The sequence below is a fragment of the Solanum verrucosum genome, unplaced genomic scaffold (genome assembly GCF_900185275.1).
Source record: "Solanum verrucosum unplaced genomic scaffold, falcon-dt-bn FXZP01000239.1, whole genome shotgun sequence".
NCBI lineage: Eukaryota > Viridiplantae > Streptophyta > Magnoliopsida > Solanales > Solanaceae > Solanum > Solanum verrucosum.
Genome location: NW_026020009.1, coordinates 2,902,749 through 2,917,301, shown reverse-complemented (window position 1 = coordinate 2,917,301; position 14,553 = coordinate 2,902,749). Strand labels below are relative to the sequence as shown.

The 14,553-nt window shown below is 32.9% G+C and overlaps 1 protein-coding gene and 1 pseudogene across 1 annotated transcript; both read left to right on the top strand.

Annotated features, from left to right (window-relative positions):
* Positions 1-250: 250 nt before the first annotated feature.
* On the top strand, positions 251-2,790 carry LOC125819835 (uncharacterized; annotated as a pseudogene).
* A 760-nt stretch (positions 2,791-3,550) lies between these two features.
* LOC125819834 (beta-amyrin synthase-like) lies at positions 3,551-12,460 on the top strand. The gene is made up of 17 exons (XM_049499260.1): positions 3,551-3,742; positions 3,824-3,913; positions 8,199-8,396; positions 8,887-8,971; positions 9,142-9,308; positions 9,484-9,672; positions 9,770-9,883; positions 10,077-10,196; positions 10,279-10,401; positions 10,512-10,610; positions 10,796-10,852; positions 11,003-11,049; positions 11,143-11,286; positions 11,368-11,545; positions 11,863-11,943; positions 12,014-12,097; positions 12,338-12,460. Exons 1-17 carry the CDS (start codon positions 3,551-3,553, stop codon positions 12,458-12,460), a joined length of 2,091 nt encoding a protein of 696 aa, XP_049355217.1.
* The last annotated feature ends 2,093 nt before the right edge of the window (positions 12,461-14,553 follow it).

The following is a 14,553-nucleotide window of genomic DNA, read 5'->3' as shown; positions in this document are numbered from 1 at the left end:
TTTGAAGTTAAATTATTAGTTAATGTATAAATATATCCTTTTTTAACGAACTAATAAAGATAAAATGTACATAAATTAAAGCGGAATAAATACATATATTTTTTTATGAGAATATTCAAGTGATCATCATTCACCTATTGTTGCATTGTGGGCTCCACATTGAATAGTTTAAACTCACATCTATATTATGTGTGGGATTTCATTGATATCACTTAACTGTAAACCTTGTAACTAAAAGAAGTAATCAAGAATGTGGAAATTGAATATTGCTAAAGGGCAAGATGTATCATATTTATACAGCACAAATAACTACGTTGGGCGACAAACATGGGAGTTCGACCCAAATGCTGGAATGATAGAAGAACGAGCCGCGATTAAAGAGGTTCGTCAACAATTTTGGATCAATCGCTATAAAGTCAAGCCCAGTAGCGATCTGCTTTGGAGAATGCAGGTTTATAACTGACTATCTTCTTTTTTCTATTTGATCTTCTTGAAGATTAAAATTATACAATTAGTTCACAACAATATGATTAGTTCAATTTGTTTAAGTTCACGAGTTAGTTATTTGCTCATTAACTAACTCAACCATCTTGACCTGTCCAAGTTTGTCTCGTCTATAAGTTTGACTTATCTTTTGAAATAACTATATATATATGTCACCAAATTGATTCATCAAGTTTCTTTTATCAAAAAGAGATTTAGTTTTAGTTTTGTTTGGTAATTAATCAAATTATGATAAATTAAAACTTGATCAACAGTAGACAAAGTGAAATAAGTCAATTGTTTAAGTCATCTAGATTCATTTATTGGTTCAGACCATTTTAAAATGTTTAGGAAATTAGTTTTATTGGCTACTTATAAAATATTATTAGTTTGTAGTCTATTTCATAAAATATTTTTATTTTTATAAATAAATTAAAGAAAAAAACTTAAATATGTCATCAAACTTTTAGTGAATGCTCATTTATGTCATAAGTTAAAAAAATTGACTCATATATGTCATATTCATCATGCCATTATTTGAAAAAGGGAATTAGGACAAATATACTCCAAATTATCATAAATGGTATATTAATACCCCTCCGTCATACTTTCAGGACATTGATATCCCTATTATCTAAATTTTGGGTGTATATACCCTTTGGACTAACGGAGAGACACGTGTCTCAATCTTAAAGATGTGCCCGAAATTTATTTGATTTTTATACATAATTAAAAACCCACCCAACTAATTAAAAATCCAACCAAATAACTTAACACAAACACCCAAATTATAACCCAAAACCCCCAAAAAGAATTCACTTTCATTCAGCCATCTAATTTCCTAAATCAGATTGTTTCTTTCCACCGAGATTTTCTTTGTAGGGGATTGAGCAATCTTGGAAGAAGCTGAAATAGATGGCGACATGAAATTCTTAAAACCCTTTGCCAGTGATTTCAATTTCGTTGCTTTGGATCCATTCTCCTTCTCGTTGAATCTGGAAAAAAAAATCAACAAAAAAAGAAAACAACAAAGTAAATTAAGAAATCTTAGCAATAATTTTTATTTTTGTCTGAAAATCTATGTATATTTTTGTGGACTCCATAGCCATGCCTAAGTGAAGTCTTATGGGGGGTTTAGGGAATTAGATGACTCTCTCAAGAACTATTGCACTTCACTGTGCTTATGGGCACTAAACAAGTTTCCTCTTGTACTCGTTACATATAAGCTTGAATCCATTATAACTAGGGAAAAGGGTTAAAAATACCCCTCAACTTTGGTTTATAATTTGACTTTATCCTCGCCGTTAAAATAAAGTTAAATTTACCTCTCCCGTTATTAATTTCACCAAAATTACCCCTCATTTGATGGAATCCCCAAAATTGACCCAAATTGACTTAAATTACCCGAATTTTAAAAAAAAAAACCATCTTCCCTATTTTAACCCAATACCCCGACCCCTCTAGAGGATAACCCATTCTTTCAAATTTTCCATATAACCCATTAACTTCTCCTCCATTGTTGTTAATTTCTCTTCCCCTCTGATTGTTCTTCCACCATATCTTTCATTCAACATCGACAGTGGTTGTACTACTCCGTACATGAGTGCTCCGTCAAGTCCTCCACGTGCTACCACGTTGTTTTACAGTGCACCTGCTAGTCCTACTCGGATTTCCCCTCTTTACGATGAATTCAATTGGGAAGAAATCCCAAAAGAGAAACATAACCCAGATGAAGATGATGAAAATTTTGCTTTTGATTTTAGTGGGCAATTGGAGAGGATTTCGCTATCTGCAGCTGATGAGCTCTTTGATTACGGAAAGATTAAACCTTTGAAACCACCTTCAAGGTTTTAGTACGAAGGAAAACACATGGATTCTCCAAAATCCTCGAAGAAATTGTTCATGGAAACATTTTCTCCTCGACTCAAAAAGAAAGATTTTGACCCATTTGTTACAGCTTTACAAAAACAGAGCCGAACAGAGAAACCCCCACAAAATTCTTCAAATTTATTGCCTTTGAAAGTTTTTGACTTATTATTTGACCACGAAAGCAATCAAGAAAACACGAAAAAATTTGCCTCTGTTTCTTCTTTTTCATCATCATCTTCTTCCTCCTCTTCGTCTTCTTCAGTTTCTTCAATGATCTCACTCTGGTCCAAAAAATGAAAAATCAAAGACTTGTTGCTATTCCAAAGTTCTTCAGAAGGTTGACCAAGTAGTACAGAACAACTAAACAAGTATGAATTGTTGAAGAAAACCCATGAAGAACAATCAGAGGGGAAGATAAATGAAGCAAGGAGAAGTTAATGGGTTATAATGAAAATTTGAAAGAACGGGTAAAAGGGGAATAGGTTATCCTCTAAAGGGGTCGGGGCAGGTCGGGGCATTGGGTTAAAAATAGGGAATAGGGTTTTTTTTTAAAAATCGAGTAATTTGGGTCAATTTTGGGGATTCCGTCAAATGAGGGGTAATTTTGGTGAAATTAGTAACGGGAGGGGTAAATTTAACTTCATTTTAACAGCGAGGGTAAAGTCAAACTATAAACCAAAGTTGAGGAGTATTTTTGACCCTTTTCCCTTATAACTATGATGAATCGTAGTTTTGTTCTTTCCGGCTTAGTAAATCAAAATCGTAATGAAAATTATATTGTATCTATTTCAATTGATGAGAATCTATTTCAAGAATATTTCTAATCCCCTTACCATGAAAAAATGATTTTAGCACGAAATTTTCAATTTGATTGTAGACCACTTTAAAGCTTGAAGCTTTGTTCATTAATGGTGGTAGCATTTTCAACTCCTTTCAACAATAACAAAACAATTTGAGTTCGAAATTTTCGATTCAATTGCAGACCCACTTTTAAGCTTGAAGCTTTATCCATCAATGGTGCTAATATTTTCAACCTCTTTCAACAACCATAAATTAATTTGAATAAAAAATTGAAATGAGGTCTCTTGATTTTCATGGAAAGGACATGCTCTTGTGTCTTTGTTTAGTGATATGGTAGTTCAACTCCTGGAAAATAATATTTGGTTGTTCAAATCCCCTGAGCCTCAACACAATATGTATGCAGTTTCTGGGAGAGAAGAATTTCAAACAGAGAATTGGAGCAGTAAAGTTAGAAGAAGGTGAAGAAATCAGCGAAGAAATTGCCACAATTGCTTTGCGCAGATCTGTTAGTTTCTTCTCAGCTTTACAGGCTACTGATGGCCATTGGCCTGCTGAAAATTCTGGTCCTCTCTTCTTTCTTCCACCTCTTGTAAGTTTTTTCATTTGGATTTGTAAAATTCTTTTTAACAAATTGGAACTGCTAAAGCTATTGTCCCCTTTCAAAATTCAGGTTATGTGTCTGTATATCACTGGGGATCTTAATACTGTTTTACCAGCTGAGCATCGTAAGGAAATTCTCCGGTATATATACTGTCACCAGGTATATGATGTAATGTCACAATGACTATACTGCTCAATCAAAATTAACTTTGCAGATTTTTGAAGAATTTAACTTAATTACAATGACATGTGTATAAGTTAAACTTTTTAGCCGGTTATAGCTGCATCTTTATGTTATCATCTCAAGATACCATACACACTGGACAGCTCGTGGTGGAGTCGGAATTTTATCGAGGGTACTAAAAGATATAGTTTTTATTTTTTTACCCTCCCTAGGAGCTCCCACCCCTTTTGCTCCCTTGGTGACTCGAACTCGCAACCTTCGGGTTGAAAGTGAAGGGTGCTTACCATTCGAACAACTCCCTCTCGTCTAAAAGATATAAAATTAGACACAAGTAAAAAATAAATAAATAAGGGGACTCAACATATAGGGCGTGTTTGACCATACATTTTTTTGCAGTCAACTCCCTAAAAAGCGTTTGACCATAAAATCCGGAGTAAAACTTTTAGGAATTCAAAAACACAAAAGAGTTGGTTTCACTATTTTTTTCCACTTCAAATTACTGACAAAAAATTAAAAACCAACTCTAATTTGTATTTGTTAGAACAAGAATAGTAAATACAATCTACTTGAAAAATGATTGTAATGTAAAATAATGTCCTAGTTCGAAAGAGAGTCTAATATAGTATCTATAAATAGGGTCTTAATCTAATAATGTAGATACACAATTCAATAATATTTTTCTCTATATTTCTCAAATGGCATTAGAGCTTCTACGATTCTGATAGAGAATCAAAAGGTTCTGCTGCCGGCGGGGGACATGACTCATATATGCTGCCAAAAAAATCATGCTGATAAAGACTGATTTGAGAAGCATTCAGGACAAGAAAAGTAGTCACCTTGCTTCTTTTTGGTGGCTTCTTAGATCCGCGAGGGGTATGATTCATATATGTCGTCTGTCTGGCCAAAAAATAATCATGCTGAAAAAGATTGATTTGAGAAGCATTTGGGACAAGGAAAGTAGTCACGTGCTTCTTTCCGGTGGCTTCTTAGATCCGATTTGCGTAGCACTGTGCATCTTTCCGGTGACTACTTTCTCATATCTGATTGTGTAACACAGTGCATCTTGTCAGTGACTACTTTCTCATATCTAATTTGTGTAGCACTATTTATCTTTTCGATGAATACTTTCTCTTATCTAATTTGCATAGCACTGTTTATCTTTTCGGTGAATACTTTTTCATATTTGATTTGTGTAGCATATATGAGTTGCGCAGCGCCGTGCATCTTTTCAGTGACTCCTCATATATGACTTACATTGTTTTACATTTCGTCAGTGTTGTGCAAAAACCAACACCACCTCAAGGTCTAGCAACTTCTAGACATCCAAAGCATTCCTTACATTTACCAAGTCCCTCATTGGTCCTCGTATTGATCACATTTGTAACAAGCTTTGTACATATGACCTGCATGCACCAACTTGAGAAAGAGTGTTAGAATAGGAGTAGGGACAAGAATGGAATATAATCCTACTTGAAAAAAAAATTATAATGTAGTATTCTGGTTGGAAAATGAGTCTAATTTAGGGTGTGTTTGGTATGAAGGAAAACATTTTCCGGAAAATGTTTTCTAATTTTCTCATGTTTGGTTGGGTTAAATGTTTTGGAAAATATTTTCCAAATCAACTCATTTTCCTCAAATTTAAGGAAAATGACTTTCCTTCAAAACTTAAGGAAAACATTTTCCAAAACTCTCTTCCAACTTCCAATTAAAAAAAAAATTGTTAAAAAAATCAATTTATTTGATCCCTACCCTCAAACCACCCCCCCTCCCCCCCCCCCCCCCTCCGAAAAAAAAATGATAATTTAAAGTTTGTTTTTAAATTCAATATTTTTACCCCACCCTCACCCCTACTCCCACCCCCTACCACCAACCCTCCCAAAAAAATATTAAAAGTTGTTTTTAAAAGATATTTCTAATTTCAATTTTTTATTTTTTTACACCCCCACCTCCTACCCTCGCCCCCCCAGCCCCCTATCAGCCCCCCACTCCCTTCAAAAAGAAAAAAATTTAAGTTTGTTTTAAAAAAATATTATTTCATTTTTTCACCCTTACCCTCGACCCCCCTACCCAGCCCCCACCCAGCCCCTACCAGCCCCCCCACTCCCCAAAAAAAAATTTAAGTTTGTTTTTAAAAAATATTTTTGACTTCAAAATTTCATTTTTTTCACCCCTACCCTCGACCCCCCCCCCCCCCCCCCCCCCCCAAAAAAAAATATTTTAAGTTTGTTTTTAAAAAATATTTTCGACTTCAAAATTTCATTTTTTCCACCCCTACCCTCGACCCCCCCACCCCCTACCAGCCCCCCCACCCCCCAAAAAAAATTTAAGTTTATTTTTAAAAAAATATTTTCGACTTCAAAATTTCATTTTTTCACCCCTACCCTCGACACCCCACCCACCCAACCCCTACCATCCCCCCCAGCCCCCAAAAAAAATAAATTTAAGTTTGTTTTTAAAAAATATTTTTAACTTTAAAATTTCAATTTTTCACCCCTACCCTCGACCCCCCCACCTACGCCATACCAGCCCCCCACCCCCACCTACCCCCTACCAGCCCCCCACCCCCCCAAAAAAATTTTAAGTTTGTTTTTAAAAAATATTTTTAACTTCAAAATTTTAATTTTTCACCCCTACCCTCGACCCCACCACCCCCTACCAGCCCCCACCCTAAAAAAAATTAAGTTTGTTTTTAAAAAATATTTTCAATTTCAACAATTATTTTCTAGTAAAAATAAAAGAAATTTTTCAAAAACATTTTTCATTCATAAATCAAACACTAAAAATCTTTTTCGGAAAATATTTTCTACTCACCAACCAAACATGAGAAAATAAGTCAAAAATCAACTTGTTTTCCGAGAAAACATTTTCTAGGAAAACATTTTCCATGGAAAACATTTTCCTTCATACCAAACACACCCTTAGTGTCTATAAATAAAGTCTCAATGTAGTAATGTAGATACACAATTCAATAATTTTTTCCCGATATTTCTCACAGTATTTATAGCCAAATACAACTCCAATTTTCAGATATCATTTTTCGTTTGTGCAAGGAATTGGAGAGAATAACTTGTATATTATTCAATAGGTAAAATGCATAAATACAAGCTAACTAAGGAAAGAAATAAAGAGGAAATCCTAAGACCATCTCCAACCCAACACCAAATTTTACACCAAATCCCAAATTTGGTGTTTTGAGCTCCAACCCACACCAATTTTTACACCAAATTTGGTGTGTGAATAGTGTTACACCAAATTTGGTGTAACACTATTCATCTCACCAATTCACTTTTTGTATATTTTAATATTATTTCATTATACAAACTTTTAATTAAACATTATGTAACTTGTATGTTTAATTAAATCTCTTGTATATTTAATTATTTTTTATGTAATATTTTTATAATATTAATTTTAGATATAAAATTTAGCTTATATAAATTAATTTTTCTATATATGACTTTTAAAAAAAAATAAATTTATGTTAATTCTACTATAAATTATAATTTGATATAACTACAATTAACCTGCACAAAAATTACGTAATGCATTAATCGAGCATTTATGGGAGCACCATAGTGGTCTTGAAAGTTGAATATTTATGTAGAATTTAAAATATTTTTTCCAATTATGTAATGTTTATTTAATTGTATTTCATTAATGATTTCACATTTATTTGTATTATACATTATTATGTATAATGTATAATATTTGCTAGCAATTTATATTATTTAAAAAATTATGGTACAAAATAATTTTATATTAAACGATTATAAAAGGAAATAATATGAATTATATATGGTGAAAGTTTTAGAAAGAATTTGTTTTATGAAATAAGAAATAATAATATAATAATGAAGAGAGAGAAAAATATTCCTTTTTGGTGTAAAATTTGGTGCAGTGGGTTGGAGTTGATTACACAAAAAATAGTGCTTACACCAAATTTGATGTAAAATTTGGTGTTTGGGTTGGAGATGATGTGCTATTTATCTATATCTTTGTACAATATCAAGAAACAAATATACATATATTTTGTAACACTTTAAAACAAAAACTACTTTTTTTTAAATATACCCACAATTTTCATGGCCAAATACCCCCATAGCATATACACATAAAACTAAAATTTTAACTTAGCTAAACAATGTAACTTTCCAGGAAGGAGTGTCAATGACACCCCTTAGCATAAGGTGGCTCCTCCACTGGTGTACACTGTCAGCATTTTGAAGTTAAACTCATTTCTAAATTGTTGATGACGTTTCAGAATGAAGATGGGGGATGGGGTTTGCACATTGAAGGTCACAGTACTATGTTCAGTACATCACTGAGTTACATATGCATGAGGATCCTTGGAGAAGAACCAGATGGCGGTGAAAATAATGCGTGTGCTAGAGCAAGGAAATGGATTCTTGATTATGGTAGTGTCACTGCAATTCCTTCTTGGGGGAAAACATGGCTCTCGGTATGATTAGATAACCTTATAACTTTTTAGAAGAATGTATATTTTAGTAGGATTTAAGTTTTATATACACTGTTGTTGAACTTATTGGTTATATACTACATACATGCCTCTGCACTTATTGTGGACGGTTAATTGAAGTTATCATTTAGGTGACCTGATTTTGCAAAAGTTCTTTCTTATGGTTAGTAATATAAGGGAAACTAGTTAAATTATATCATTCTCCAATGTCAAGTACTAAACCTTGTAGTGTCATGTTAATGCCTTCTTGCTGACAGGGGCGGAGGCAACATATAATGAGGGGTTCATCTGAACCCCCTCGGCGAAAAATATTACTATTTATACATGGTTAAAATTAATTTTTAGGTATGTTTAATAGATGTCGAACCCCCTTCCACTAGTTCGTGTGTTTACTTCTCAGATTTTGAACCCCCTTATTAAAATTTCTGGCTCCGCTACTGCTTGCTGATAAATCCTCTTTCTTCTCATTCAGATTCTAGGAGCTTTTGAGTGGTTAGGAACCAATCCAATGCCTCCTGAGTTTTGGATTCTTCCATCTTTTCTTCCCATGCATCCAGGTTGGTCTTTTTTTCATTGCTCATGCATATGCATCCTAAAATAGTCGGTTCATTTCGTTGTAGATATTAATTTTAGGGATTTGCTATGTAATGTTTTCTAGTTGATGCCGTTCTCTATTGGTGTCGATATATTGATCTTCCAAGTGTTTTGACTCTTAATTTAAATGCAGCAAAAATGTGGTGTTACAGTCGAATGGTCTACATGCCAATGTCTTATCTCTACGGGAAGAGATTTGTTGGTCCAATCACGCCTCTCATTTTACGATTGAGGGAAGAGTTATATGATCAACCATACAGTGAAATTAACTGGAAAATAGTACGCCATCTATGTGCAAAGGTAAGACTATCAAGGGTCGTTTGATTAACGAGACTAGAAAAATATCTCGACATAATATTTGATAGTATTTATCCCTTTAAAACTGTCTACAGACCAAATGAGTCCTCAGTGTTGAAGTTGGCATAGATATCTTACTATTTTGTACAAATGCTCACACACAAACTTGTTGCTGCAGGAGGATCTCTACTACCCTCATCCATGGGTTCAAGATTTGATGTGGGACAGTCTCTACATGTGTACCGAGCCTCTATTGACTCATTGGCCTTTCAACAAGCTGAGAAATAAAGCTCTTGAAGTTACCATGAAACATATACATTATGAAGACGAGAATAGCCGATACATCAACATTGGATGTGTTAATAAAGTATGACAACTTATTCATTTTGGACAGATTACAAAATACCTGCATTTTCTTATCGACTTAAATCATTTGACACTTATGTAACATATGGATGGTGTAGGTATTGTGTATGCTTGCTTGTTGGGTTGAGGATCCAAATGGCAGTTATTTCAAAAAACATCTTGCTCGAATTCCAGATTATTTATGGGTAGCTGAAGATGGAATGAAAATGCAGGTTGGTTGATCCAAATTGTTTTTTGTAAGCAAGGAAATCATACTATTTCACCAACCACAATGAGTTAAGAAATAGTATTTCTTTAACACTTAACGCGTGTTTGTAAAATAAAAAGAACTAGCCCCTTCTCCTATTCTGAAGTGATGCGAACAATTTTTACTGAAATTGGTGAGTGTTTGTCATTGAATTGCAGAGTTTCGGTAGTCAAGTATGGGATACTAGTTTCGCAATTCAAGCATTATTGGCCAGTGAGATGAATGATGAGATATTAGATACTCTTAGAAAAGGGCATGACTTCATAAAAGAATCTCAGGTTGGATGTTTAAATCATGATTCATGAGCATAACAGCTCTCTCAAAATATGGACCTTATTAATGTAAGTGACTTCTTGCTAGGTGAAGGACAATCCTTCTGGTGATTTTAAAGGGATGTATCGGCATATCTCAAAAGGATCGTGGACTTTTTCGGATCAAGATCATGGATGGCAAGTATCTGATACCACTGCCGAAGCATTAAAGGTATCTAACCATTCAATGAAATAAGATTCCAACATCTTGTAATTACTGAAAAGTAAAAAGATGATAATGCTAGTAGATTGCCTGATATCTTCTTAATTTGGTTTCTCTAGTGCTGCCTTTTGTTCTCTACAATGCCTTCCGAATTAGTTGGTGAGGCAATCGAACCTGCACGACTGTATGACTCAGTGGATGTTATTCTTTCCTTACAGGTAAAACCTGAGAAATGTGTCTAAAATCATTGGTCATTTAATCTGAAGTTGTCTGCTGATTGTACGAAAATTCCAAGCGAAACCTTTAACACATGGCTACCTTAAATTCATCTTTTCTGAGTTTAGTCATTCGTGATTTGGCTCATTTCTAGTAATATTGAGATTCATTTGAAATAAAATTACAGAGCAAAAATGGGGGTTTAGCAGCATGGGAGCCTGCAGGGGCCTCAGAGTATTTGGAGGTAAGTAAAATAATCATATGAGTTTGAGATTCACGATGTAGGAATTTTATCTAAGTGCTTCATTTCAAGGTTGTTAAAAACTTCAACTTCTTCTACAGTCATCCAGACCCTGAATATTTAACTTTCTTGTTCTGTTTTATTCATTGACAGTTGCTCAATCCTACTGAATTTTTTGCGGACATTGTCATTGAGCATGAGTAAGACGTCTCTAGTTTCTCTCTTTCCCTTTAGCTTTTTTCCCATTGCTAGTCTCCATTATAATGCTTCACACTGATTACATTTCAATCCAGGTATGTTGAGTGCACTGGCTCATCAATCCAAGCACTTGTTTTGTTTAAAAAGCTATATCCTGGACACCGAACCACAGAGATTGACAATTTCATTGATAATGCTGTTAAATATTTTGAAGATGTGCAGAAACTTGATGGTTCATGGTATATGATATTTCTCTTGTGAGCCCTTAAACTTTCTTCTGTATCGATACATATGAAATAATTAATCGTGTCAACATACAGGTATGGTTGCTGGGGTGTGTGCTTCACTTATGCCTCCTGGTTTGCTCTTGGAGGACTTGCTGTAGCAGGCAAGAGTTACAACAACTCTGCAGCCGTTCGTAAAGGCGTTGAATTTCTGTTACGAACACAAAGGTCTGATGGCGGTTGGGGAGAAAGCTACCATTCTTGTCCAAACAAGGTAATGTAAAAGCCAAAAAGCTACGAAAAACAAGAATAACAACACCTATGTCTCAGTTTGTGCACTGTTGAGGTCGATTTATGCTATGTTGCTCAGAATGTCACTTGGTGCGTGTCGAATCCTCCAAAAGTAATGCATTTTTGGACCATTCGACATGGGTGCAGCAACGTTTTTGGCGAGTCTGAGCAACATAGTTTATTTGTACTCTGGACATGCATCCATCCTACTCCATTTGGAACCGTTTCATTCTAATACTGAATAATTTAAGTATAAAGAGAAAAGGTAACTGTGACTCGGATTTGTATTTGATCAAATAGGTATACCGAGAGCTTGAGACAGATCACTCAAATCTTGTACAAACTTCATGGGCATTGATGGGATTGATTCACTCTTGCCAGGTTAATTCCTTTTTTTTTTTTCCATTAGTAAATGCTGTAATTTATTTCACAAATTTTCCTATTTGGACAGGTTGATAGAGATCCAAGTCCCCTCCACCATGCGGCAAGGCTGTTGATTAATTCTCAGCTGGAAGTTGGTGACTTCCCACAACAGGTAGTTTTTCTGCAAATTACAAGCTAAACAAAGGAGATTAGAATGGAGTAGACTGTATTTAAACAAAAAGGACATAGATGATTCATATAGTCCACTCAAATAATCTGGTCGTATATGTTTGATAGTATAACGAAGTAAGCTCTTTCAAAAACTGGCAAAACAATATCCAAAAAAAACGGAGATCACTAAAACTAGTTTTATCAAAAAATTGCTTTTATCTGACTTCATAAATATGTGCAGGAAATAACTGGAGCTTTCATGAAGAATTGCATGTTGCATTATGCAGCATATAGAAATATATTTCCATTGTGGGCTTTGGCAGAATACCGCAAAAATGTCCTATTACCATTAAAACACAACTAAATATAAATATATATTATGTTATGTTATATCTTAAGAAATAAATAAGGTAGTTTATTGTTTCTTGTGTTAATGTAAGTGATATAACAATGTCCAAAATCATAGCCTAAATTGTTGTTGAATATTTGGTATATATACATAATTTGTGAATAAAGAAAATTACAAAAAGAATTATTTTTGTGAAACACAATTTTTTCTTCTTTCTAATTTTGGTTTCATATATCACTCATAAATAAATTGAAAAAAAATGTCTTTTTATGATTTTGCAGGGAACTAAGAAAATTAGTGTAAAAATCATTAAGAAAAATAAAATAGGATATAAATTACAAAAGAATACGTAAGGATAAATTAATTTGTAAGTTACTCATGATTAAATTCTCTTCGTCCTTTTCGATTGTATCAGTCAATCGTAGGTGTGATTTAAATGTCAAATAACTATGGAGGAATTTCCCTAGATAGTCAGCCATGTTTGAGAAATTACCTAGTAATATCACTTATGTTTGTTTTAGGATTACAATATCACCCAACTTTACATATTTTCCTCAAAATATACTTGACAAAAAAAATATTATTCTCTCTCCTATTGGGATGACATGTCACATTTTCATTTTTTCTTAAAAAAAATTAACTTTTAAAAATAACTTATATGCTATATTCAGTAAAAAATTTTTTTATTAATTATTTATCATTTTTAGTTTTTTAGTTTAGCATATTAAGAGAGAGACATTTTTTTTTCTATTATTACATTTAACATTAATTATTTTTCTAAGTCATTTCTCAAATCATTCCTTCTTTAATTTCTTAAAGAATATGCAAAGTGCACACTTTTAATGGGATTTCATGTCATATTATTCTTTTTTTATAATATTTTTTTAATTCTTTTTAACTGGAAAATTTAGTTTCTACCCCTTCCGTCCATGTTTACATCTTTACTTGTTCGGTATTAATTTGACATATCTCTTAAGAAATAATAAATATAATTTTACTATATCAATTTTTTAAAATAATAAATTTCAATTTTAAAAAATGCATTGGCAAATGACTATAATTAATAATAAGAGTGAATTAGGAAATAAGTAATAAATTATCACTTGATTTTCTAAAGTAAACAAGTAACAAATGAATAATTATTTGTAACGTAATGAATAAATAAAAATGGACAGAGGGAATAGTTGCTAGAAAAATATCCGTAAAAGGAGTTAGTTGTAATACTCTTGATTTTTTATGAGTACATGAAAATTGTCCTCTAACGTCACTTTTTTTTTTTACTTTTACTTGTTTTTAATGTTCACCTTGCACATTTTATAAGAACTTAAAGAATGAATGATTTGAAAAATGATTTAAAATAAATAATTAGTGTTAATCGTAATAACAGAAAACAAATGTGAGTTGTTTAAAAATGTTCACTATGTAAATATTATTTTTACAGAGTATATCATATGGGTTGATTTAAAAAGTTAAATTTTTAATTAATAGTAAAAATGGAATAACGTGACATAGAAGAGAGAAAAATATTTTTTTGTGTCAAGTATATTTTGACGAAAATATGTAAAGTTGGGTGATATTGTAGTCCTAAAATAAACAAAAGTAATATTACTAGGTAATTTCCCAAATATGGGTCATCTTGGAAAATTACTCAATATTTATGTTAATCCTAGCTAGGATAATACGGCCTGGTTTATTTTGAGGTTAATGACTTAGAACTAATTTCTCTAAAAAGTACGAGTTAGATGGATATCACAAAATTCAAACCCTACCGTTTGTCATGAACAAAGACGAGTTCATGAAACTTATGCGCCAATAAGAGTCAAGATATATAACAATAACAATATCTTAGAATAGTTCCATAAATGAGTTTTAGGGAGGAGGATATATGCCGACCTTCTCTTTGTATTTAGTAGGGACAAAGAGGTTGTTTTGATCAATAGATCCTCAAGTTAAGTTGATATATATATTTGTCTACAATAATAACATATCTAGTGAAATTTCACATGTAGTATCTAAGGAGGATAGAATGTATTACAAACTTTATAACTATCTTGGAAAGATAGAGAGCCTATTCTAGATAGAGACTTGTCTCAAAAGAAAAAAAGGAA

Coding starts and splice junctions, on each gene's coding strand:
- LOC125819834 (XM_049499260.1), top strand. CDS start 3,551: ATGCAGTTTCTGGGAGAGAAGAATTTCAAACAGAGAATTGGAGCAGTA. Junction 9,884..10,076: donor AAGATGGAATGAAAATGCAG/GTTGGTTGATCC, acceptor ATTGAATTGCAG/AGTTTCGGTAGTCAAGTATG. Junction 11,944..12,013: donor GATTGATTCACTCTTGCCAG/GTTAATTCCTTT, acceptor CTATTTGGACAG/GTTGATAGAGATCCAAGTCC.